The 21,414-nt window shown below is 51.2% G+C and overlaps 1 protein-coding gene across 1 annotated transcript in view; it reads left to right on the forward strand.

Moving 5' to 3' along the window:
• The window catches only part of HID1 (HID1 domain containing), a 31,951-nt gene extending 13,831 nt beyond the window's left edge, over positions 1 to 18,120 (forward strand). Inside the window, exons 4-19 of the mRNA XM_054170728.1 lie at positions 1,301 to 1,414; positions 4,165 to 4,271; positions 4,735 to 4,851; positions 6,104 to 6,326; positions 7,091 to 7,147; positions 7,244 to 7,384; positions 7,794 to 7,884; positions 8,518 to 8,669; positions 10,854 to 10,932; positions 11,532 to 11,696; positions 13,261 to 13,488; positions 14,632 to 14,765; positions 15,053 to 15,133; positions 15,504 to 15,595; positions 16,291 to 16,449; positions 16,997 to 18,120. Of these exons, the coding sequence (XP_054026703.1) occupies positions 1,301 to 1,414; positions 4,165 to 4,271; positions 4,735 to 4,851; positions 6,104 to 6,326; positions 7,091 to 7,147; positions 7,244 to 7,384; positions 7,794 to 7,884; positions 8,518 to 8,669; positions 10,854 to 10,932; positions 11,532 to 11,696; positions 13,261 to 13,488; positions 14,632 to 14,765; positions 15,053 to 15,133; positions 15,504 to 15,595; positions 16,291 to 16,449; positions 16,997 to 17,060 (2,004 nt within the window). The 3' untranslated portion in view covers positions 17,061 to 18,120. The remainder of the gene's footprint in view (positions 1 to 1,300; positions 1,415 to 4,164; positions 4,272 to 4,734; positions 4,852 to 6,103; positions 6,327 to 7,090; positions 7,148 to 7,243; positions 7,385 to 7,793; positions 7,885 to 8,517; positions 8,670 to 10,853; positions 10,933 to 11,531; positions 11,697 to 13,260; positions 13,489 to 14,631; positions 14,766 to 15,052; positions 15,134 to 15,503; positions 15,596 to 16,290; positions 16,450 to 16,996) is intronic.
• Positions 18,121 to 21,414: the final 3,294 nt, after the last annotated feature.

Genomic DNA, 21,414 nt, shown 5'->3' on the forward strand with positions numbered 1-21,414 from the left:
GTTGTGTGCTGCCCATCTGGGATGTGATGGCACCCAGAGCCTGCAGGGCCTTCCTCTGGCAGCTGAGGCGATGTTAGCAAAGATCATCCTTGGAAAAGAAATCTCTTTATACCCTAATGGCTGGCATTTGATCTCTGCCTGAGAGCTCAGGTATCAGCAGCTTTGCTGTGCTGGTCCATCTGTGCTCTCTGGGCCTGTCCTTACATCCAGGGGCTGTTTGATGACAGTGTCTCTGCTGTCACCCGGAGCCATGCAGGCCATTCTCTCAGTTAGCTGTGATTGAGGAGCCCTGTGTCGTGTGCAGGCTGACAGAGGCCTGGCCAAGTTAGATAAGCTCCTTCCATTCCTGCTCCCTGCTTTTCCTCCCAGCACTGGAGTGTGGTGGGAAGGCCTCCCATCCACAATGCTCCTTGACAGGCAGGATCTGGCAAGGTTTCCCCTGGCAACGGCTGCAGAAGAGTAGCCATGCATGATTCCAGTGATTGCTTTGAATGCTGGAGATGGCAAAATCCCCTCTGCTGTCATGTTCACTCTGCCCTGGCAGGCTGAGGCAGCCCCTTGCATGGTGCATGCAGCCTCTTTGGTTCTGTCACCTCCATTTCTGGGCAGCCCTTGCAGGGCCCTGAGAGGTTTTACACCTTATGGCTGCTGGCTGGCTTCTTCCTATTGCAGTCTCTGTGCACCATCCAAATCCACCCTCCTTCTTGACTGTCAAACCCTCTTGGTGGATGATTCTCTTTCCTTTTGTCTTCAGTAAGTCAGGCATCTCCACATGGCAAGGTCCAGTGCTGCTCTTCTCTTTCCCCAGCATCTCCAGGCCTTTGTCCAGTTTGGTGTCATTAGCTTGTTCCTGTTTAGTCAGCACCTTCCTGGGGGAATTCCTTCCCTGTCCTGGCTGGGTTTTGTGTGTCTCTCCCTCTTCTTCCTTTGTCATTTCTTGTCTCTCTGCATGTTCTCGGGGAGTGTATCGTCTAGCATGAGAAGAAATGGCCTCAAGCTGCACATTTAGGTGGGATATTAGAAAGAACTTTTTCACTGCAAGGGTTCTCAAACACTGGAAGCACCCAGGTTGAATCTCCATCCCTGGAGATGCTTAAAAGACAGAGAGGTGTGGTGCTGAGGGACACGGTTTAACACCAGCCTTGGTAGAGTTAGAGAACGCTTGGACTCAAGGAGGACTTGAAGGTCTTTTCCCACCAAAACAAGTCTCTGATTCTCTTGCTGTGTCCCACTACTGTGTTGCTGTGTGTTCCTTGCTCACCCTGGGCTGACAGCTCTCTTCCACATTTCTCATTTCCAGGGAGATGAAGATGATGACAATGCCAGGCCCCTGGCCGAGTCGCTGCTCCTTGCTGTTGCAGATCTGCTCTTCTGCCCTGACTTCACCGTGCAGAGCCACCGGAGGAGCACGGTGGTGAGTGAGCCAAGAGATGATCTGCCTATGCAGATAGATGAGCTGCATGGGGGTGGGGCTGGAAAACCCCTGCAGGGCCCTGCAAACTTCCAGACAGGACAACATGGAGTCATTGAGCTTGAACCTGGACATGCTGGAGTGTATTCAGAGAAGGGCCACGAGGATGAGCAGAGAGCTGGAGCTCCTCTCCTATGAGGACAGACTGAGGGAGTTGGGGTTGTTCAGTCTGGAGAAGTGAAGGCTCCAAGGAGACCTTATTGTGGACTTACAGTGTCTTAAGGGGGCTACAAGAAAGTAGCGGGGGGGACTTTTTAGGGTGTCAGGGAGTGATGGGACTGGGAAGAATGGAAAAAAACTAGAAATGTGTAGGTTCAGATTGGATGTTAGGAAGAAGTTCTTCCCCAGGAGGGTGGTGAGAGACTGGCACAGGTTGCCCAGGGAGGTAGTGGAAGCCTCCTGCCTGGAGGTGTTTGCAGCCAGGCTGGAGGTGGCTGTGAGCAACCTGCTGTAGTGTGAGGTGTCCCTGCCCATGGCAGGGGGGTTGGAACTGGCTGAGCCTTGAGGTGCCTTCCAACCCTGACAATTCTATGATTGTAACCCACAGTAACTAGTACTGGTCAACATTTTGAGTTCACTGTGTGGTGTTTGTACACAGCTGGATGTGTCTCAAATGGAGTGATTGACATTTACCCTGTACTGCAGCTCACCCCTCAGGAAAAGGTGGTTGTGCTGGCAAACAGTTGGTCTGTGGTTGCCAGCAAAGCAGAGACCTTTAGCACCTTGTTCCTTCCACTGGCAATTTGGTGCAGTCTGGGGCAGGAAGCAGCTGTTTGCCTGATGGCAGGTGCAGTGACTTGAATGAGAGGGGGATGGTCTTTATTGTGTCTTTCTGCCTCCTCTCCCTCTTTGTGTCCTTGCAGCAAAGACAAATGTGTTCTGATCCTTATGGTGACTGTCTTCAGGGGAGTTCCCTGAAGCAGGCACCTCCTACCAGCTGAGCTACTGACAGATTTTGGTCTGTCTCTCTCCTTCTCTCTCTCTCTCTCTGTCCCTACCAGTGATGGGGTCTGACTGCAGGTTAAGAACAGAGATATGGGTAGGGCCACCTCAATCCCATGGCAGAACAGCTGTGGCCTCAGAGATGCAGAGATGGTAGAAAGCTGATGAAGCAGTGTTGGGTAAAGGGGGAAGAGCTGGGAGGAAAATGGGCAAAAGAGACTCAGGAGTCAGCCATACTCTGCTGTTTGTCTTCCTAATGAAGTCAGCTGAATTATGGCTAGAAACTAGGGCTGCCTGTGTCATGCACAGTGCCTGCACCTGTGTTTTATCAGGTAGTTGCCAAGGCTGAACTCTTTGAAGACATCAGCACCTGCTTGTTCAAGCCTGGGGAATCTCCTGTAGTGATGGTTAGTGATATGCTGTCTCCTCCTGGTTCTCCTGCTTAGTCACACATGATAGAAGCAGCTTTGTGGATGTAACTGCATTCCTTGCTGTGAAACCTGTTCCTGGCAGGAGATGCTCAAGATTTGGTTGTGGAGGGAGGTCTTGGGCTCTCCAGCCTCAGCAAAAGGTGTTTGGAGGAGAGGAACTTGACAGCAGGTGAGCTCTGGCTTATTTGTAGGAAGTGAGCAGCAATGTAGGAGAAGCCCAGAGTGTGGAGGAAGCTGCAGTTGCTTCTGTGTCAGCAGTAGCTGCTGTCAACATGCTGGGTTTGGGGGAGTCATGGTTGGGGTGGGGAAGTGCATTCTGGCTGCCCTCAAACCCTGCTGTCCTGAGATCAGTGCCTTTGTGGGGGGAGGTTATGCAGGGGGAACCAAGAGTGGTTGGAAACAGTCCTCTCATCTGCCTTCCCCAAGTGCAGAGAAAGACAAGGAGCAGAATTTGCCCCTTAGAAAAGAGACAGCCAAAGTGTACCAAGTGCACTTGAGGCAAATGCAGCCATCTGGTCCCTTGCTCCTGGTCTTTCCTGGAGGCTCAGCAGGTGGTTTTCAATGGCTCCTTGTCGCTGCAAAGCTGCTTCAGCTCTCCCTGGCCATGACAAGGAAGGGCAAACTGCTGTGGCTCATCTGCTCAGGTTGCAAAGCAGGAGTTTGGGAGGCCTGCCAGCAGCTGCCAAGGGGCTGGGAGGTTTCTCTCTAGGAGAAATCACAGTTTTGCAGTCACCTTCTTGCTTTGCCCTCTGAAAAAAAACAAAGGCATGTCACAGCCATACCTGCTTTTATTTTAAATGAGGCTTAATTTGCTGTTTCTCCTGCCCTTGGGATGCTGCCACTGTGAGTCACCATTATGTGGGTACACTCAATGTGATGTGCTCTGAAAGAGGGTCAGAGTGTCGAGCAAGACTGACCTCCTGTGGGGTGCTCTGCACCTGCAGAAGAAGGCCCTGACCTGGGCTGTGTTTCAGGAGATGTGGAGGAAGGGAGAGGAGATGGTGATGATTCCAGTAGTGAGGCCAGAATGTGGCTTGGATCCTTTGGCAGTGGTGACCCTTCCTGGTGGAGTTGGCTAGCATTGCACCTTGGCATGCTAGAGGAAGGGCCTCATTCTGCATGGATGATGTTCAGTACCAGCTGGAGATGAGAGGCTCTCTGTCAGAGATGCTCTCTAGGTGGGACTGAGTGTTTGGATGCTTCCCTGCTGTTTTCTTTTGCTGCTGCTTAAAGACAACAGCTGAACTGCCCTGGGTGCCACAAGTGCTGTCAACTCTTGCTTCTGCCTTCTGTGCTCCAACGTCTTCTTCCTCCCCACAGGACACAGCAGAAGATATCCACTCCATTGACAGCTGTGAGTACATCTGGGAGGCAGGAGTGGGCTTTGCCCATTCTCCACAGCCTAACTACATCCATGACTTGAATAGGTAAGAGGCTCTGCAAAGGCAGAATGGAGAGAAACTGGGCTCAGGAGAGGGGGTGAGGGATGGGCTCTCCTTGCCTCTGCTGTTTGTAGTTCCCAAGGGGCTCTTTGCTTGCTCCTTTCTGAGCTAACAGGACTGGCAACATGGGAAAAAAAAAACAAACCCAAAATCAGAACAGTTGACTTTTTGATATGGGAGTCAGAGTATCTGCAACAGGAGGTGGCAGAACATTGCTGCTTTGCAAACATCTGGGAGCTCTGCTCTGTATTTGTGTTTCATAAGGCAGCACTTCTGCTGAGCTTTGTGCCAGCCACATGGCTTATGAGGTGAAATGGGCTTAGCCCCATACAGGGAGGGCTTTCTAGATGAGGCTGAGCCTTCCTCAGGTTGTGGTGATTGTGCCTCCTGTGTCTAGTTCCTACTCCTGAATAGCTCCAGACCTTAGTTTCTTCTTTCCACCTTTCAGGACAGAGCTGCTGAAGCTGCTGCTGACCTGTTTCTCTGAGGCCATGTATCTGCCTCCCTGCTCAGACAGCAGCAACACCAACCCCTGGGTACAGTTCTTCTGCTCCACAGAGAACAGGTGAGAGGTGGGGGCCTGGGTACCAGGGGGAGAAATACCTTCAAATCTCTCCCATGGGGTGTGTTGGTTATAAGGGATCAAGGAGGGGCTCTTGTCCTTTTTCTTTGTCCCTGTCTTGCATGTGCTTCATTAGCATCTCTGCTTAGTCAGAGTTGTTCCTCAGCATCTAAAGGAGAGGCTGAGCGTGGTGCTCACTGAGTTTGATGCAGGACTTGTCGCTGGCCTGTGGGGAAATGGCAGATCCTGTTCCCGGCTCCAGATCCTGTTCCCAGCTGCAGAGCCAGTTCCCTGCTGGGGATGGTGGCGCGGCCCTGCGGTGGAGGGTTTGTGGTGCCGGATGAATGCTGCCCTCTAGTGACTTTGTCTCCTCCGGCACTTGGAACCCCTCCGGTGACAGTTGCTCGTCTTGAAGAGCAGATGCCTGGCTGAAGGCTGACAGCTTTCTCTTTCCAGAGTCTGCAGAGCTTTGAGGTCCTGTCCTCTTTTTCACATGGCTGCAGAGAATTCCTCTGGGAGGCCACCTGGCCTTTTTCACCTCCATTTCCCTCATAGCTGTGTTCCAGGAGACCAGCTGAGAGCTGGAGAGTCAGCTCTTCTCTCTGGGCTGCTCAGTCATGGGACACTATCACAGGTTAAAGATGATTGTGTTTAGTGTTGACTTGAGTACTGCCTTCAGTGCTGGGGCCATCACTACAAGAAAGACATTGAGGTGCTGAAGTGGGCCCAGGGAAGGGCAACAAAGGGGTTGGGAGAGCAGGTCTGGTGAGGAGCAGCTGAGGGAACTAGGGTTCTTTAGTCTGGAGCAGAGGAGGCTGAGGGGAGACCTACTTGCTCTCTACAGCTCCCTGAAAGGAGGTTGGAGACAGACTGGGGTTGATCTCTGCTCCTAAGTAATAAGTGATTAGGATGAGAGGAAACAGCCTCAGGATGCACCAAGGGAGGTTTAGGTTGGACATTAGAAGAAACTTCACTGAAAGGGTTCTCCAACAGTGGAACAGGCTACCCAGGGAGGTGTTTGAATCCTTATCCCTGGAGATGTTTAAAAGCTGCAGGGATGTGGTGCTGAGGGGCATGCTTTAGCAGCAGCCTTGGCTGAGTTAGGTAACGGTTGGACTCAGTGATCTTGAAGGTCTTTTCCAGCCAGAGCAGTTCTATTACTCCAAACTCTCGGAGAGGGAGATGCCAGTCCCTCTGCAAGGCAACAATTGGTGCTTCCTGTTTCTGCCTCCTGACAATGTTTTCTCCTCCCCAGACATGCTCTGCCACTCTTCACCTCCCTCCTGAACGTGGTGTGTGCCTATGACCCGGTGGGCTACGGCATCCCTTACAACCACCTGCTCTTCTCTGACTACCGCGAGCCGCTGGTGGAGGAGGCAGCCCAGGTGCTGATCGTCACTCTGGACTATGACAGCTCCACCAGCTCAAGTCCCACTGTGGATGGCACGACCACTGGAACAGCCATGGATGATGTGGATGTGAGTGACACTGGGATCTGTATTTGCTGCTCTCCTGAACTCCCTGTGCTTCTCTTGCACCAGCTTGCCTTGAACGTAGCTGAGAGAGCTGGGCTTGTTCAGCCTGGAGAAGAGGAGACTTAGAGGGGACCTTATCACTCTCTACAACTACCTAAAAGGAAGTTGTAGTCAGGTGAGGGGCAGGCTCTTCTCCCAGGCAACCAGTGACAGGACAAGAGGGCATGGTATGAAGCTGTGCCAGGGGAGGGTTAGGTTAGATATTAGGAAGCACTTCCTCACAGAAAGGCTGATTGGGCATTGGGATGCACTGCCCAGGGAGGTGGTGGAGTCACCATCCCTGCAGGTCTGTAAGAAAGGATTGAATGTGGCACTTGGTGGCATGGTTCAGCTGATGTGGTGGTGTTAGGTCATAGGTTGGACTTGATGATCTCAGAGGTCTTTTCCAGCCTCAATAATTCTGTGATTCTGTGACCTGTAGGGCTCAGGAGCACTCCTTTCCTTGCTGGCTGCTATCTCTGGTCCAGTCCTGCTTGTTTCCTGGAGGTCACTAAACAGCTGTAGATTCACTGACTTGAATCAGGAGCAAGGAAGTGAAAAGCCCCTGATTTCACTCTTGCCTGAGGTGCTCTGTCTCCTGGTGTTTAAAATTGGATTAGAGAGGAAAGCTGAAGTGGGAGGCATTAGCCCCCAGAGGCAGTGGTTACCCTTTGACTTCCTGTGTGAGCTTTGTTGCCAGTAAACATTTCACTGGTTTTCTTTGGCAGCCTCCTGGACCAGACAATCTGTTTGTGAATTACCTCTCAAGGATACACCGAGAGGAGGTAAAGTGCTCCTGTCCTGAGCCATTTCCTGGCTGATTTTGTGCTGACTGCCTGAGCCCTGGGCCCATCACAGTCTCTTCCCTGGTCTGTTGGCAGGATTTCCAGTTCATCCTGAAGGGAGTGGCCCGCTTGTTATCAAACCCACTGGTCCAGACCTACCTGCCAAACTCTGCCAAGAAGATCCAATTCCATCAGGAACTCCTTGTCCTCTTCTGGAAACTCTGTGACTTCAACAAGGTGTGGATCTGCTTCTTGCTGAGATTTACCCCACCTTGCATGTTGCCCAGAGCCTTGTGTGGCCCTGGCTGGCCCGAGCCCTGCTGAAGAGCTGTGGGCAGATAGCAGTGATCCTGTTGTACCCTGGTCGGCAGCACAAGCCCTGTGGGGTGGGTTGGGGAGGTGTCTGGCTCCAGAGAGAGCTTGTGAGAGAGGTGGCAGCTCCTGAGGGTCAGAGCTTGGGGCAAATGCAGGAGCAGGTGCTAAAATAACTACAAATAACACTGGAGTTGAAGAGCTACTCTACACAGCAGCCTTACAACATTCTTCAGAGACTAATTAGCTTGAGGCTAGCTGGCCTGAGTCCTCCAGGATGGTGCAGGAAACCAAATATGCTTTTGATTGTCTGAAATCCTCCCCTTTCTTCCAGAAATTCCTCTTCTTTGTGCTGAAGAGCAGTGATGTTCTGGACATCCTTGTGCCCATCTTGTATTTTCTCAATGATGCCAGAGCAGACCAGTGTAAGTAGGCTGTTTCAGTATCTGGGATGATCTGTGCTTGGCACTTGAGCTAGAATGGTTTCAAAAGGCTTCCTCCCTAGCCCTGAGATGTGATAGCATCTTGAGTGCCTGTTCCTGGCCTTCTGCAGGCATGGAGTAGAGTGGTTCAGTTAGCTGGGTGTTCATGTTTGCAATGGATTAGAAGCTGGACAGGGTTCATATCAGAACACAGAGGAGAGAGACCCTTAGCATCTGTTGGCTCATTTTGAGTCCTTGATCCCATGTGTCCCTGATCCCATGAAAAGGGGGAAATGAGCCTTGGCTGTGAATCAGGCCTAACTCCATCACTAGGGAGCAGAGAGAGTAAGATCTTCCCTGCTGCAGTGAAGAGTTCACAGCAAGCACATAATGAAGAGAACCATGATCTGTCCAAGACTTTAACCACTGCCCTGGCCCATGGATGTGCTTGTGGAGGGCACTGGAGGGAGCTCTCCGTGGGGTGCCTCTTACCAGAGTGAGCTGCTCTGTGCGTTTTGCTCTCAGTCCCATAGCGTTTCTCCTCTGTCCTCACTGCTCTTCTGACTTCAGGAGTCCGCTGTGCTCACTCTGACATGTGGTTTGTTGGGTTTTGGTTGTGTTTCCACCCCCCTGCAGCACGAGTGGGCTTGATGCACATTGGGGTCTTTATCCTCCTGCTTCTCAGTGGGGAGCGCAACTTCGGGGTCCGCCTGAACAAGCCCTACTCTGTACGAGTGCCTATGGACATCCCTGTCTTCACAGGGACACATGCAGACCTGCTCATCATAGTGAGTACAGCTCCAGCAGCTCTTTTCTGTCCCTCCTAACTCCTCTTTTGTACCTCCACAAATAATTGTCCTGCCTCCTCTGATACACGCTCATCCTTTCCAGATTGCCAGCCCGCTGAGGAGCTGGGATCTGGCCAAGCACTGGTGGGACTCACTGGGGGCATGCTGTTAACCTGAGGTGACAGGGCTGGCAGGGTGCAGATGCATGAGATACCATGGAATCTACAGGAGGTGATCCTAAAGAACAGGACCCTGGGTGGTGCTGGGCTGGTGTCTAAAGGACTCTGGGACTGGCGTGAGTGGGATGGGTGCATGGTCTCTACCAGACATGGTTGCAGGTGCTGGAGCAGGTCCAAAGAAGGGCCACAAAGCTGGTGAAGGGTCTAGAGAACAAGTCCTCTGAGGAGCAGCTGAGGGAACGGGTTCCTGGACAGAGAAGGGCAACAAAGCTGAGGAGAGGTCTGGAGCACAGCCCTGTGAAGAGAGGCTGAGGGAGCTGGGGTTGCTTAGCCTGGAGAAGAGGAGGCTCAGGGGAGACCTTATTGCTGTCCACAACTACCTGAAGGGAGGTTGTACACAGGTGGGGGTTGGTCTCTTCTCCCAGGCAAGCAGCAGCAGAACAAGAGGACACAGTCTCAAGCTGCACCAGGGGAGGTTCAGACTGGATGTTAGGAAGAAATTCTTCACAGAAAGAGTGGCCATTGGAGTGTGCTGCCCAGGGAGGTGGTGGAGTCACCATCACTGGAGGTGTTTAAGAAGAGACTGGATGGGGCACTTGGTGCCATGGTTTAGTTGATTAGATGGTGTTGGGTGATAGGTTGGACTCTATGACCTCAAAGGTCTTTTCCAACCTGGTCCTATTCTATTCTATTCTATTCTATTCTATTCTATTCTATTCTATTCTATTCTATTCTATTCTATTCTATGCTATTCTAAAAAGAGGCTGAGGGGAGACATTCTCACTCTCTACCCTGAAAGGAGGTTGGAGCAAGGTGGGTTTTGGTTTGTTCTGCCAGGTAGCAAGTGATAGGAAGAGAGGAAATGACCTCAGCTTGTGCTATGGGAGCAGCTTGTGCTATGGGAGGTTTAGATTGGACATGAGAAAAACCTCTTCTCTGGAGGGTTGTCAAGCCTTGGACCAGGCTGCCCAGGTTGAATCATCATCCCTGGAAGGATTTAAAAGATGCAGAGATGTGGTGCTGAAGGACGTGGTTTAGCAGCAGACCTGGTAGTGTTAGGCTAACATTTGGACATGATCTTAGAGGTCTTTTCCAACCAAAACAATTCTGTGATTCTAAGGCAGGAGACCTGACTGCATTGCTGGCTCTGCCCCAAGTAACAAGAGCTGTGTGGAGCCTGTCAGACCAGTGCTACCAAGCTCAGCCCCACAGCTTTGGGCTGCTGCAAGGTTTTGTTCACCCATCAGTCTGTAGTGCTGAGGGCACAGCGCTGCCTACAAAGAGCTGTGCATTTCACAGCACCAGCCTCAGGTTCCCCTTCTGGCACATTCACCAGAGAAGAACCTTTCAGCAGCTTCCAAAAGGAGATTCCCACCAGAAGGAGCAGGAGGAAATGTGCCCACCAGAACTGTTCTTGATGCTTTGTGTTTTCCTATTGCCTTCCATTCACTTGAGAGCATTGCTGTATTTTTGTTGTGCTGCAGGTCTTCTCTGCAGGCATACCAGCTAGAGTGGGAATGTCTGAACTGGTTGTGAAGCTGTTGAGTCTTTCCATGGCTGAGGCTATAGCTAAGAACAGTAGGACAAACACTGGAGTTAGAAGTGTGCACTAAAATCAAGTGTGAAATGTTTAGTTCTGTGGCATTTCAAGCAGATGTCCTTAGGGTTCAGAGTCAAAATCCAGTGGAGTTGGAGGTGTTTCTCACTTCCTGGTGGTTTATTCTCTGTCTCAGGCTGCCTGTGGGTTTTGGAAGAGCTGAGAGTCAGTTTCTGTTTGCAGTGTTGTGGAGCCCTAATCACATCCCCAAAGCATTCCTTGTGCTCCTGGAGCGCGAAGCTGCAGCCGGGGCAGCCTTCCCCACCTGTGTAATTGTGCAGCGTGCAGGGCCCTGCCTAGGCAGGAATGGTGTCAGGAAGCGATTAGTGTGGGGGTGGCACTGGTTTTGGTTGAGAAGGTGCTTTCAGTAAGCTGCTGCCTTGCTCAAGACCTCCTTCCTCCCCACAGGTCTTTCACAAGATCATAACCAGCGGGCACCAGCGGCTGCAGCCTCTCTTTGACTGCCTGCTGACCATCGTCGTGAACGGTGAGCACCGTGTGAAACCACAGCACGCAGAGGGGGCAGCTCTGGCTGCTCTTCCTTCCCTCTCCCTGCATTCCCACCTGTGCCCCCTAACCTTGACCAGTGCTGCTGGAAATGCATCCTTCCCAGTCTGTGCTGGAGGTGCCAGCTGCAGATTGGACCTGCCTGCAGGGCTGTTGCCTGAGCTCAGTCAGATGGGGCAGAGTCCCTAGGGCACTTCTGGGGTGGCAGAGTGGCATGTGCCTGAAGGCCTGGTGAAAGATGGTTGGCACTGCTATCCCTTTCCAGCAGGGAGTGCCACCTCCCTGTGGTGGCAGTGGCTTCCCATGGGCTTAGTGCAGATGGTGCCAGTGGTGTAAGCTTTGCAGAAGATGTGTAGTTTCACACCAGTAACATCTCTGACACAAGAGCCCCTGGAAGTAGAAGTGCCTGCTTTTGTTAGGGAATGTCTCCATTTCACCTCTGTTTGGAAATGCTCCTGTGGAACCCTGCTGGGCTCAGCTGTGCCATGAGACTTTCCCAGAAGTGCAGGGTGGGAAGAGAACCATTCCTAGTGGTGTATTTAAGTGGCTCTTTCCAGTTTTCATGTTTGCCTTCCACAGTGTCTCCCTACCTGAAGTCTCTCTCCATGGTGGCTGCTAACAAGCTGCTGCATCTCCTGGAGGCTTTTTCCACCACCTGGTTCCTGTTCTCTGCTGTCCAGAACCACCATCTCGTTTTCTTCTTGCTGGAAGTTTTCAACAACATCATTCAGTACCAGTTTGATGGTGAGAGACTGTCTGCTGTATTTAGTGGGTTTGCACTGGTTTAGTCCAAGGGAACCTGAGATGGAAATTCAGAGAGAGTCCAAACAGATGGGAGAAGGGGAGAAGTGTAGACACCAGCTGTGTGGAGCCTTGCCTAGGACTGAGAAGTTGGGTTAGTGAGTAATCAATGTTGTGTCCTGACCCAGACAGGTTGGGTTAGAGCTAAATGAGATGGCAGCTGATTATCAGCATAACCTCAGCCTTCTGTAGAGCAGATGAGATGGGCAAGAAGAAGGGAAAGCATAGTGCTGAAGTTATGATGGGCTGGACATTGCTGTGAAACTCAGCAGTGTAAGTGAGGGACAGAACCACTTCCATCTCCCTTGAACGTTTAAAAGTGCCTCAGATCTGCTCTGGCAGGTCGCCGGAGCTCAAGACCAAACAGCTCCATCCAGACCAAGTTATGGCACTTCCTACCTTTCCAGGAATGACCCTGTGCTTTGACAGCCTTTTCCCTCAAGGAAACAATCAAGTGAGGTGCCTTAACCTGCTCAAGACTTAATGGTTTGCTATCAAACTGCAAAGCAGGAGTGACCATCCTGCTTCCTTCTTGGAGACTGTGTGAGCGGTGGTCACCAGATCCTGAAGCAGCTTTTGTGGCTGTGATTTGTGGTTTATTTTAGGAGATGGTTTCATTCTCTTCTCTGCCACCTTGCCAGCAGCAGCAATTTGGCTTTGGTCTTCCAAGCATGTTTCTCTTCAAGATGGAATGCTCCTGATCTGTCTTGTGAGCTCTTTGGAAGGTGGAGAAATGTTGACTCTTGACTAACAACCTTTTAGAATAGAATAATAGAATAGAATAAACCAGGTTGGAAGAGACCTTCAAGATCATCGTGTCCAACCTATCATCCAAGACCACCTAATCAACTAAACCATGGAACCAAGCATCCTGTCAAGCCTCGCCCTGAACACCCCCAGCGACGGCGACCCCACCACCTCCTCGGGCAGCCCATTCCAGTGGGCAATCACTCTCTCTGTGTAAAACTTCCTCCTAACCTCCAGCCTAAACTTCCCCTGACGCAGCCTGAGACTGTGTCCTCTTCCAAAACAGGTGCTAAGATGTGCTTCACACTGTCCCTTTCCTATAAAACTAGAAATGGGTAGATTCAGATTGGATGTTAGGAAGAAATTCTTCCCCATGAGGGTGGTGAGAGCCTGGCACAGGTTGCCCAGGGAGGCGATGGAAGCCTCACCCCTGGAGGTTTTTGCAGCCAGGCTGGATGTGGCTGTGAGCAACCTGCTGTAGTGTGGGGTTGGAACTGGCTGAGCCTTGAGGTCCCTTCCAACCCTAACAATTCTGTGATCCTTTTCAGCTGATGGAATGTCAGTTTCTAAGCCACTTCTTGTCAGCCTTCCAACCCCGGCAGGGTTTCGCTGCCTTTCCTGTACCGCTTTGTAACGGATAAGAGGCTATCAAGCTCTGCTCTTTGCTCTTGTGCCGCTGCCTCTGTGGGTGGCAGCGCAGCTCGAGGGCAGAGCTCTTTGAGTCTTACCTCCCTGCTGGTTTTGTTGCTGTGTTTCCCAGGGAACTCCAACTTGGTGTACGCGGTCATCCGCAAGCGGAACGTCTTTCACCAGCTGGCCAACCTGCCCACGGACTCCCAGGCCATCCAGAAGGGGCTGCAGCGCAAGAAGAAGACTCCTGAGCCCATTTCTCGCACCAACTCCCAGGATGGGGTCTCCATGGAAGGGTCACATCCTGCTGCCCCTGCTGAGCCAGGCACCCTGAAGACGAGCTTGGTGGCTACTCCGGGTGAGCTGTGGTTCAGCTCGCTGACGGGAGAGCGGTTTGTTTTCCCTGCCAGATACGGGGTGGACTCACCCTTTCACTGGGTGTGGGAGAGATTAAGAGTTTACATCTGTCAGTGGTGGTTTGCTGCTTTCCAGTCTGAGTTTGCCCAAGCTGATCACCAGCAAGTCAAAGTAAGCTGCCTTGAGTTTCTCTTCGCTCGGCCTCGGTGTCCGTGTGGACGCTACGTTGCCACAGGGGAGCTGCAAGGGCATCAAATGTTGCCACTCGCTGGGTCACAGCATGGTTATGGTGAATGGGGGCCTGGTGGCTTTGTTCTGTCCTAGGGACTTTCCATGGGGTTGTCCAGCTTGCCAGGCTTCTTGTTTGTTTGATCCCTTCTCAATTCTTTGTTACAGTGGAGACAGCATGTGTTCCTGGTGGCCATGATTGCTGTCTCTGCCTTTGTTCAGACAGGCTGAGGGAGCTGGGGTTGTTCAGCCTGGAGAAGACTCTGGGGGGACCTTAGAGCTTCCTTTCAGTACCTACAGGAAGGCTGCAGAGGGACTTTTTATGAGAGTGTCCAGCAACAAGGACAAGGGGGAATGGTTTGAAGCTGAGGGAGAGCAGGGTTAGACTGGATCTTAGGAAGAAGTTCTTCAGTAGGAGGGTGGTGAGACCCTGGAATATGCTCCTCAGGGATGTTGTGGATGCCTCCTCCCTGGGAGTGTTCAAGGCCAGGTTCGATGAGGCTGAGTCTAGTTGAAAGGTGTCCCTGCTCACGTCAGGGAGGTTATCCCTGTGAACCTGTGTTCCTCTTACACCAGGTAGCATTATCCTAGAGACAAACCTTTGGGGGGAGTGAAATCCTGGCTAGATCTCGCTTCTCCATCTTTGGAGGCTTTCAAAACCTGTCTGGATGCATTCCTGTGCAGCCTCCCCTAGGTGATCCTGTTTTGTCAGGGGGGTTGGACTCGGTGATCTCTGGAGGTCCCTTCCAACCCCTGCCATGCTGTGATTCTCCCCTTGGAAGGAGAGCCTTCCAGTTGTCAGCTGCTGCACAAGGTGTCTGCACCTGTAGGGAGGGTAGAGAAGAACCCCCTGCTTTTAAGCATGCTTAATTCACTTATGTTTCTTGTTCCTGAGCCTTTTCTGCTTTGAATGCAGGAATTGACAAGCTCACAGAGAAGTCACAGGTGTCAGAGGATGGGACCATGCGTTCTCTGGAGCCTGAGTCTTCACAGCCTCCTCCAGAGGGGAACCCACCCTCAGCTGGGAGCGATGGGGAGCCCTGGAGTGGGGTAAGGCCAGACACTGGTGTGTAGGGAGGCTCTGGGGTGTGAAATGAACTCAAGAGGACTGGAAGGACATCAAATATTGCCACTCACTGGGTCAAAGCAAATGGTTTTGGTGAATGGGGGCCCGGTGGCTTTGTTCTGTCCTAGGGACAGGCTGAGCTGTCTTTTCCAGCAGTGCTCTGGAAAAGCTGGGGGGAAAAGTGAGCAGCAAATGGGTTGTTTTTTTTGCTCTTCCATGTGGTTTGCTTGGTTGTGTTGTCTGTCTTTTGAAAAGTAATCTTCATTGACAGGAGGCCTCACAGCCCCGACGGGACCGAAGGCGTCTCTCCAGCACATCCTCCATTGGACAGTGGACCCCAACTCCTGACTGGGTAAGGGAATCTGGACAGAGGAAATAAATAATGAGGAGGCATTGTGGCAGAAATGTCACACAACACACAGCCCCCCCTTCCCTTGCCAGCAGAGACTCCCTTAGGGAATCATCTCCTCCTAAGGGATGTCTTTGACACGTGGCCAGAGCTCCAGATGTTTACTGTCACCTGCAGAGAAGGCTGCTTTTACCTATCTTAAACCACCCTGCCACTAGTTTCCTTGAGTGGCTCTGAATTGTGGTGCTCCAGGATTGATGGCATTGCTGTTGTGCACTCAGTTCATCCACCACCTCCATGAGTTTTGCAGACCCCATTCATTGTGGAGGTAACTGCAGAGCACTGATTTCCCTGTGGGCTTTCCTACTTCTAGGTGATGTCTTGGAAGTCAAAGCTTCCCCTGCAGACAATCATGAGGCTCTTGCAGGTGCTGGTCCCTCAGGTGGAGAAGATCTGCATTGACAAGTAAGCACATTTTTGGAGAGAAAGGGCTGTGCAGTGTGAGAGGAGCTCTGTGAGGCTGGCACTTTGAATTTGAAGGGTCTCCAGGAGACTCTTTGTGAAGTATAACTGAAAGCATTGGGGGCTCAGCAGAGGAGATGTTATTTTGCTTGGCACGCTTCTTGTTTGTTTGATCCCTTCTCAATTCTTTGTTACAGTGGAGAGCATGTGTTCTTGGTGGCCATGATTGCTCTCTCTGTCTTTGTTTAGACAGGCTGAGGGAGCTGGGGTTGTTCAGCCTGGAGAAGACTCTGGGGGGACCTTAGAGCTGCCTTTCAGTACCTACAGGAAGGCTGCAGAGGGACTTTTCATGAGGGTGTCCAGCGACAGGACAAGGGGGAATGGTTTGAAGCTGAGGGAGAGCAGGGCAAGACTGAATCATAGGAAGAAGTTTTTCACTGTGAGGGTGGTGAGACCCTGGAATATGCTGCTCAGGGATGTTGTGGATGCCTCCTCCCTGGGAGTGTTCAAGGCCAGGTTGGATGAGGCTGAGTCTAATTGAAAGGTGTCCCTGCTCACGTCAGGGAGGTTGGAGTAGATGATCTCTAAGGTCCCTTCCAACCCAAGCTATTTAAGGATTCTGTGTTGCTTCGTGCTGTAGGGGTTCTGGGGGTGTCTGTGGGATGTGCTAAGGCTCTTCCTGATCTCTCTTTTTGCAGGGGTCTCACTGATGAATCGGAGATCCTCAAGTTCTTGCAGCATGGCACCCTGGTGGGGCTGCTCCCCGTGCCTCACCCCATCCTCATTCGCAAGTACCAGGCTAACTCGGGCACTGCCATGTGGTTCCGGACCTACATGTGGGGAGTTATTTATTTGAGGTAAACCAGCTGGGTGCAGCCTGGCTTGGTCTTGCCCAAAGACCCTTTTTGGGGCCTGTAGGGAGAATTGCATGCACTTGGCTGGCTTTAGATTGCCTCGTAGTTAGAGGGTAGAAAGGTGGCGCTGCCTGGGCCAAACCAGCTGCTCCAATCCTTTTGTCTGACAGGTGGTGTGGCAGGAGTTGGTCTGGCAGTACTGCTTGGTTGGGAACTGGCAGCAGCAGGGAATAGCAAAGCTGCCTAGAGGAGTGCCAGCTCATGTAAACCACACTATCACCTAGAAGGGCTGGACCAGATGATCCTTGGGGTCCTTTCCAACCTGGCATTCTGTGATTTGTGAGGTGGTGCAGAGCTTTCCTGCAAAGCTCTGGCTCTGTGGGATGTTGTAGTTGCTGTTGTCCCTTTCAGGTGCATTGTCTTTCCACCAGTGGTTTCCTCATTTGCAAAGCTGATGGCATTCTGTGTAGCCAGCTCCTGTAAATCTTGGCTGTGATTTGAATTCCATGTGCCTAGCCACAGAGTAAAGTGGCTTTTCTTTCTCCCTCAGGAATGTGGATCCCCCTATCTGGTATGACACAGATGTGAAGCTGTTTGAAATTCAACGGGTCTAAGAGAGCACTTACCTCTACTGAGAGAAATACACTGGATCCAAGGACTGCTGTGTGCTGCTTCATCACAGCTATTCCTGCATTTCACATCCAGCTGAGAGACCAAAAGGACAATCACTTCATTTACCTCCCTGCCATTTAAAGCTTTAATTGGGACCTGCTTGGACATCCCTCCCCCTAGCTCACTTCTCTTCCCTCACCCTTCACCTTGAACCTTGAGTGAAAGATGTCTAAGGGATTGTCCATCGTTGTGGTTGCACTAGAAATCAGAGTTCTTAGCTCTTCTGTAACTCTTTTGCTCCTGGATGTGGTTTGGAAACCAATCTGACCCTGTCCTTGCCCTGGTCAGAATGAGCATGTAACTGGAAAAAAAGAGCTGTAAACTGGGTGCAAGAGGGAAGCTGCTACTCCTGCAGGAGATGGGGGTTGGAAACTGCACTTACCTTCATGTGGCTCCATGAAGTTTCCAGGGCATCCCTTCTGGCTGCAGGTATCTCCCTGGTGTCTCAGTTGCATAGTGGTAGGGAAACCTTTCCCATCCAAATGAAAAGGAGAAGATGCTGAAAGAAAACTTTGTGTCTCAATTCTGTCTCAATCTTTCTACTCCTTTCCTGGAAAGCTGCTTAAGAAGTTTTGTAGTAGCCAGTGCTTTGGTGTCTGGCATGAGGAGTTTTACCTCAGCTTCCAGGCCCAGCAGCCTGTCCTTCACGGGGGGCTGTTGCAGTGGAGTTTGTCACTTTGGAAAGCCCTGCGTAAGCCATGTGAGCACACAGGGAGGAAGGGACTGGCTCAGCAAGAGCAAGAAGAGGCATGACTGTTACATCCTTTCAGTCTTCTCCTGATGGCTGAAAGGACAGTGTCACCTGGGGCTGAAAGGAGCCATATCCATCTGTCTTTGCCTGGCAGGCTGATGTAATGCAAGGAGCAGAAGGGTCTTTTGCACACTACTGTCTAAGGCAGGGGATTGAGGGAGGCACTCAGGGAAGTTGTAGGAGGAATTTGGAAGTTGTAGGAGGAAAAGCATCTCCATGTCAGTAGGGAGTGGAGAGTGCTGAAGCAAAGTGCAGTTAGAATACATAGAATACATAGAATAAACCAGGTTGGAAGAGACCTTCAGGACATTTTGCTAGTGACCAAGATATCAGATCTTGAATGTATTGGGTCCCAAGCACATGAAGTTTGGGAAGCCAGAATGAGAGCTGGTGGGAAACCTGCTGTTTCTGGCTTGGCTCAGCAGCATGGGGCTGCACATTGGTAGGTGGAGACAGCCTGGGGTTTGAATCCAATTTGATGTCCTGCTGGGAGAGTCTGCTGTCATAGACCTGGGTGGTCTTTAGACAATGAAATGTGAGAGGTCCTATCATGAGCTGAAACCTTTCCCTCTCCACCAAAACTTAGCCCTTTGGGCTCTTGGGAGGATCCCTGGAACCAGTGAGATCAGAAAAGTGCTCTCACACATGAAGAGAGGGGACAGGTATGGCATAGTCTTGTGTCTTGTAACCCTTGCCTAAGGTTGAAGCTCGAGTGATAGCAGCATGACCATTCTCTCCTAGAGACAAGCTGCTCCAGGCTCCTGCTGGCCTGCTGGCTGGCAGTCAGGTGGTTTCCTCCTCTGGGCACTGAAAGTGGACCAAAGTCCCAGGCCAGTAGAAAGCTGCCACAAAACCTGGCTGGTTTTCTGAAGGATAAGAAGTATGTGAATTAGAGAGAAGTTATTCCCCCACCCATCTCCAGCCCACTTTGCCTTCTAGCACTGCTCCCGTTCTGACCTCATCTCTGTTCCAAGGCAAACAGGGTGAGGTCTCTGTTTCACTTGGAATCTCTTTAGTGTGTAAGAATGTGATGTGGTGGGGCAGCCTCTGATTGTGTGGCACGTGCACCTCGCAGCTGGAAAGGGGCATCCTTGTGTCCCACGTGCTTGCCTCTCTCCTCCCATGGATCTGCTGGTTCTCATGATCTCTTCCATCCTCTCCTTTATGCTTTGTTTCTTTGTGAGTTTCTCTGGAAACCTTTTTTTTGTTTTTTCTTTTTCTTCTTCTTTTTTTTGTTTTAATCCTGGTTGTTGTTTTGTTTCTTGGTGTTTGGAGTCTGATCCTTGTCCTGTGGAAATCAACTTGCACTGTAAACTATTTGCTTACTTACAGAGAGAAAGATAAAGATTATCTGAAACATGCACTTGGTTGCTTATTTATTTCCCTGAGGGAGGTTTCTAATCTTGTTTGCCTTATGCTGGGGTGATTTGTGCTCCCAGGAGACCAGGTGCTGGCTTCCTCTGCAGAATGAGCCTGGACTCTGTGGGTTTGGCTGTTTCTGCCTCTGCAGCACCAGACACCATCAGATGTAACTGCCTCAGAGGGTACAGCAACGGAGCTAGACCAAGCAGGGTCAGGTGTCTGTGGAGGGGCTGGAGAAGCAGGTTGTAGGAGTGGGTGAGGGAACGGGGGTTGTTCAGCCTGGAGAAAAGGAGGCTGAGGGGAGACCACCTCCCTCTACACCACAAGAGGTTTAGGTTGGCTGTTAGAAGGAATTTCTACACTGGGAAGGTTCTCAAGCACTGGAACAGTCTCTCCAGGGACGTGGCTGAATCCCCACCCCTGGAGGTGTGTAGAAGTTGCAGAGATGTGCTGAGGGACATGCTAGAGTTGTAGAGCATTTGGACTTGATGATCTTGGAGGCCTTTTCCAACCAAAAGGGTGCTCTGATTCTAAGTCTCCTGACTTTGTGAGCTGTGTGCTAACAACTTTGTGCAGTGTGGACCCACAAAACAAGGCGTGATGGCAAAAGATGGGGGAGCAGATGACACAGGAGCAGGTGGGCTACTGACCTGTCATGGCTGTGTTAGGTGCAGGAGTCATGCTCACTCCTCCCTAGGCTTTCAGATTCCTGTGCCCCAGCCCTGCTGTCAGTCTTCAGTTTTAATCACATGCAAGCTGTCTTCATGGTTTTACCCCTCCTGGAGGTACACACAAATCAGTCCAGAGGCAGAACCCTCCTAAGTGAAAGGGCTGAAACCTTGGCCCCTGCCTTTCCCCTTGGCCCCTGCCTTTCCCCTTGGCCCGGAAGAATGCTTTTACTGTGGCCTGGTGGGGGATTTCTTTCCTTCATCTGCAGTATTAGAACTGGGTGTGTTAGGGAAGGACCTAGAGGACACTTATCTAATCTATAGTGCCTGTGGGTAAGAGGTGGAGCTTGATGGGCTTCACTCCTGCTCATCAAGTATTCAGATATTCCATCTGCCCACCAGCAAGAAATCACCAGCTGACCTCTCCTACAGCCCACCCTTGCACACAGTACCTACAGGACTTGGTGTTTATAGCTCCAAAGTCACCTGCTCACTGGAGTCTCAGTCACTCAGAGTGGTTCATCTGTGACACTGCAGATAAACTCCATCACCTGGATTTGCCCATGAAGAGCATCATTGCTTGTCCATGACTAGGAGCAAGCTTTGAGGTGTTCATCATTTGAAAGGGCCAGAGCTTAGCATGTCCAAACTGTGACATCAGAATAATAATTAACTTTATTGGAGCCTAATTTATCCAGATGTTCTTGCTCATGTCAGAGTTCTGTGGACACAGGCCTAAGTAAAAACACTTGTGGGGCAAAGTTCATGCTCCTGGAGGGGTTGTCAGTGAGTGAATGCTGAATCCTGAGGGGAATGAGGGGTGTGTGGTCAGGAATTTCTAACTGTCATCACTCTTCCTGGTGTGGGAGAATTTGCTTTTCTAGCTCACAAAACACTCCCTAACCAGGCTCTGATCCTAAAGCCTGGGGTTGATTTACAGAGGAACAGAAGCAATAACCCAGATGCATTTTGCACTCTGCTACTTTGGCCTTGGTTGAGTCCTGAAGGGTTGTGCTTGTAAAACAAGGCCTGCCCTTACATCTCACATAACCTCTGCTTGCAAGAGCTGTGTCACTGTGTGCTGGCTTTGAGTGCAGAGCAGACCCAGAGACCTCACAAGATGCACATGAAAACTCAGTCTCTCTTTATTTCCATTCACCAGAGCTTCTGGCTGTGGGACCCACAGCCAGAAGCTCTATTGCTCTCCCTTGGGGTTTCAAATGCAACAGCTGTGGAATGAGTGCTAAGGGTCTTTGGTCAGGCACTGCAGGGTGCAGCTGCCTTCCTTCCCACACCACACACCTCCTGAAATGTTGGTGGATGTGCAAAGCTGTGCTGCTCTGAGGAGCAAGGAGCTGGAGCAGGGAGGGATTCACAGTAGGGTTGGCACTAGCTCTTCCTTGAGCTTGCTCTACTCTCTTCCTTGAGACCTTTGCTAGGTCATCATGCACGAGGAGCATCAAGTAGAGATCAGATTGTCTTGTGCTTCTCACCTGAGGCTCTGAGTGAAGTGTG

This window comes from Dryobates pubescens, chromosome 20 (genome assembly GCF_014839835.1).
Source record: "Dryobates pubescens isolate bDryPub1 chromosome 20, bDryPub1.pri, whole genome shotgun sequence".
In the NCBI taxonomy this organism is placed as follows: Eukaryota; Metazoa; Chordata; class Aves; order Piciformes; family Picidae; genus Dryobates; species Dryobates pubescens.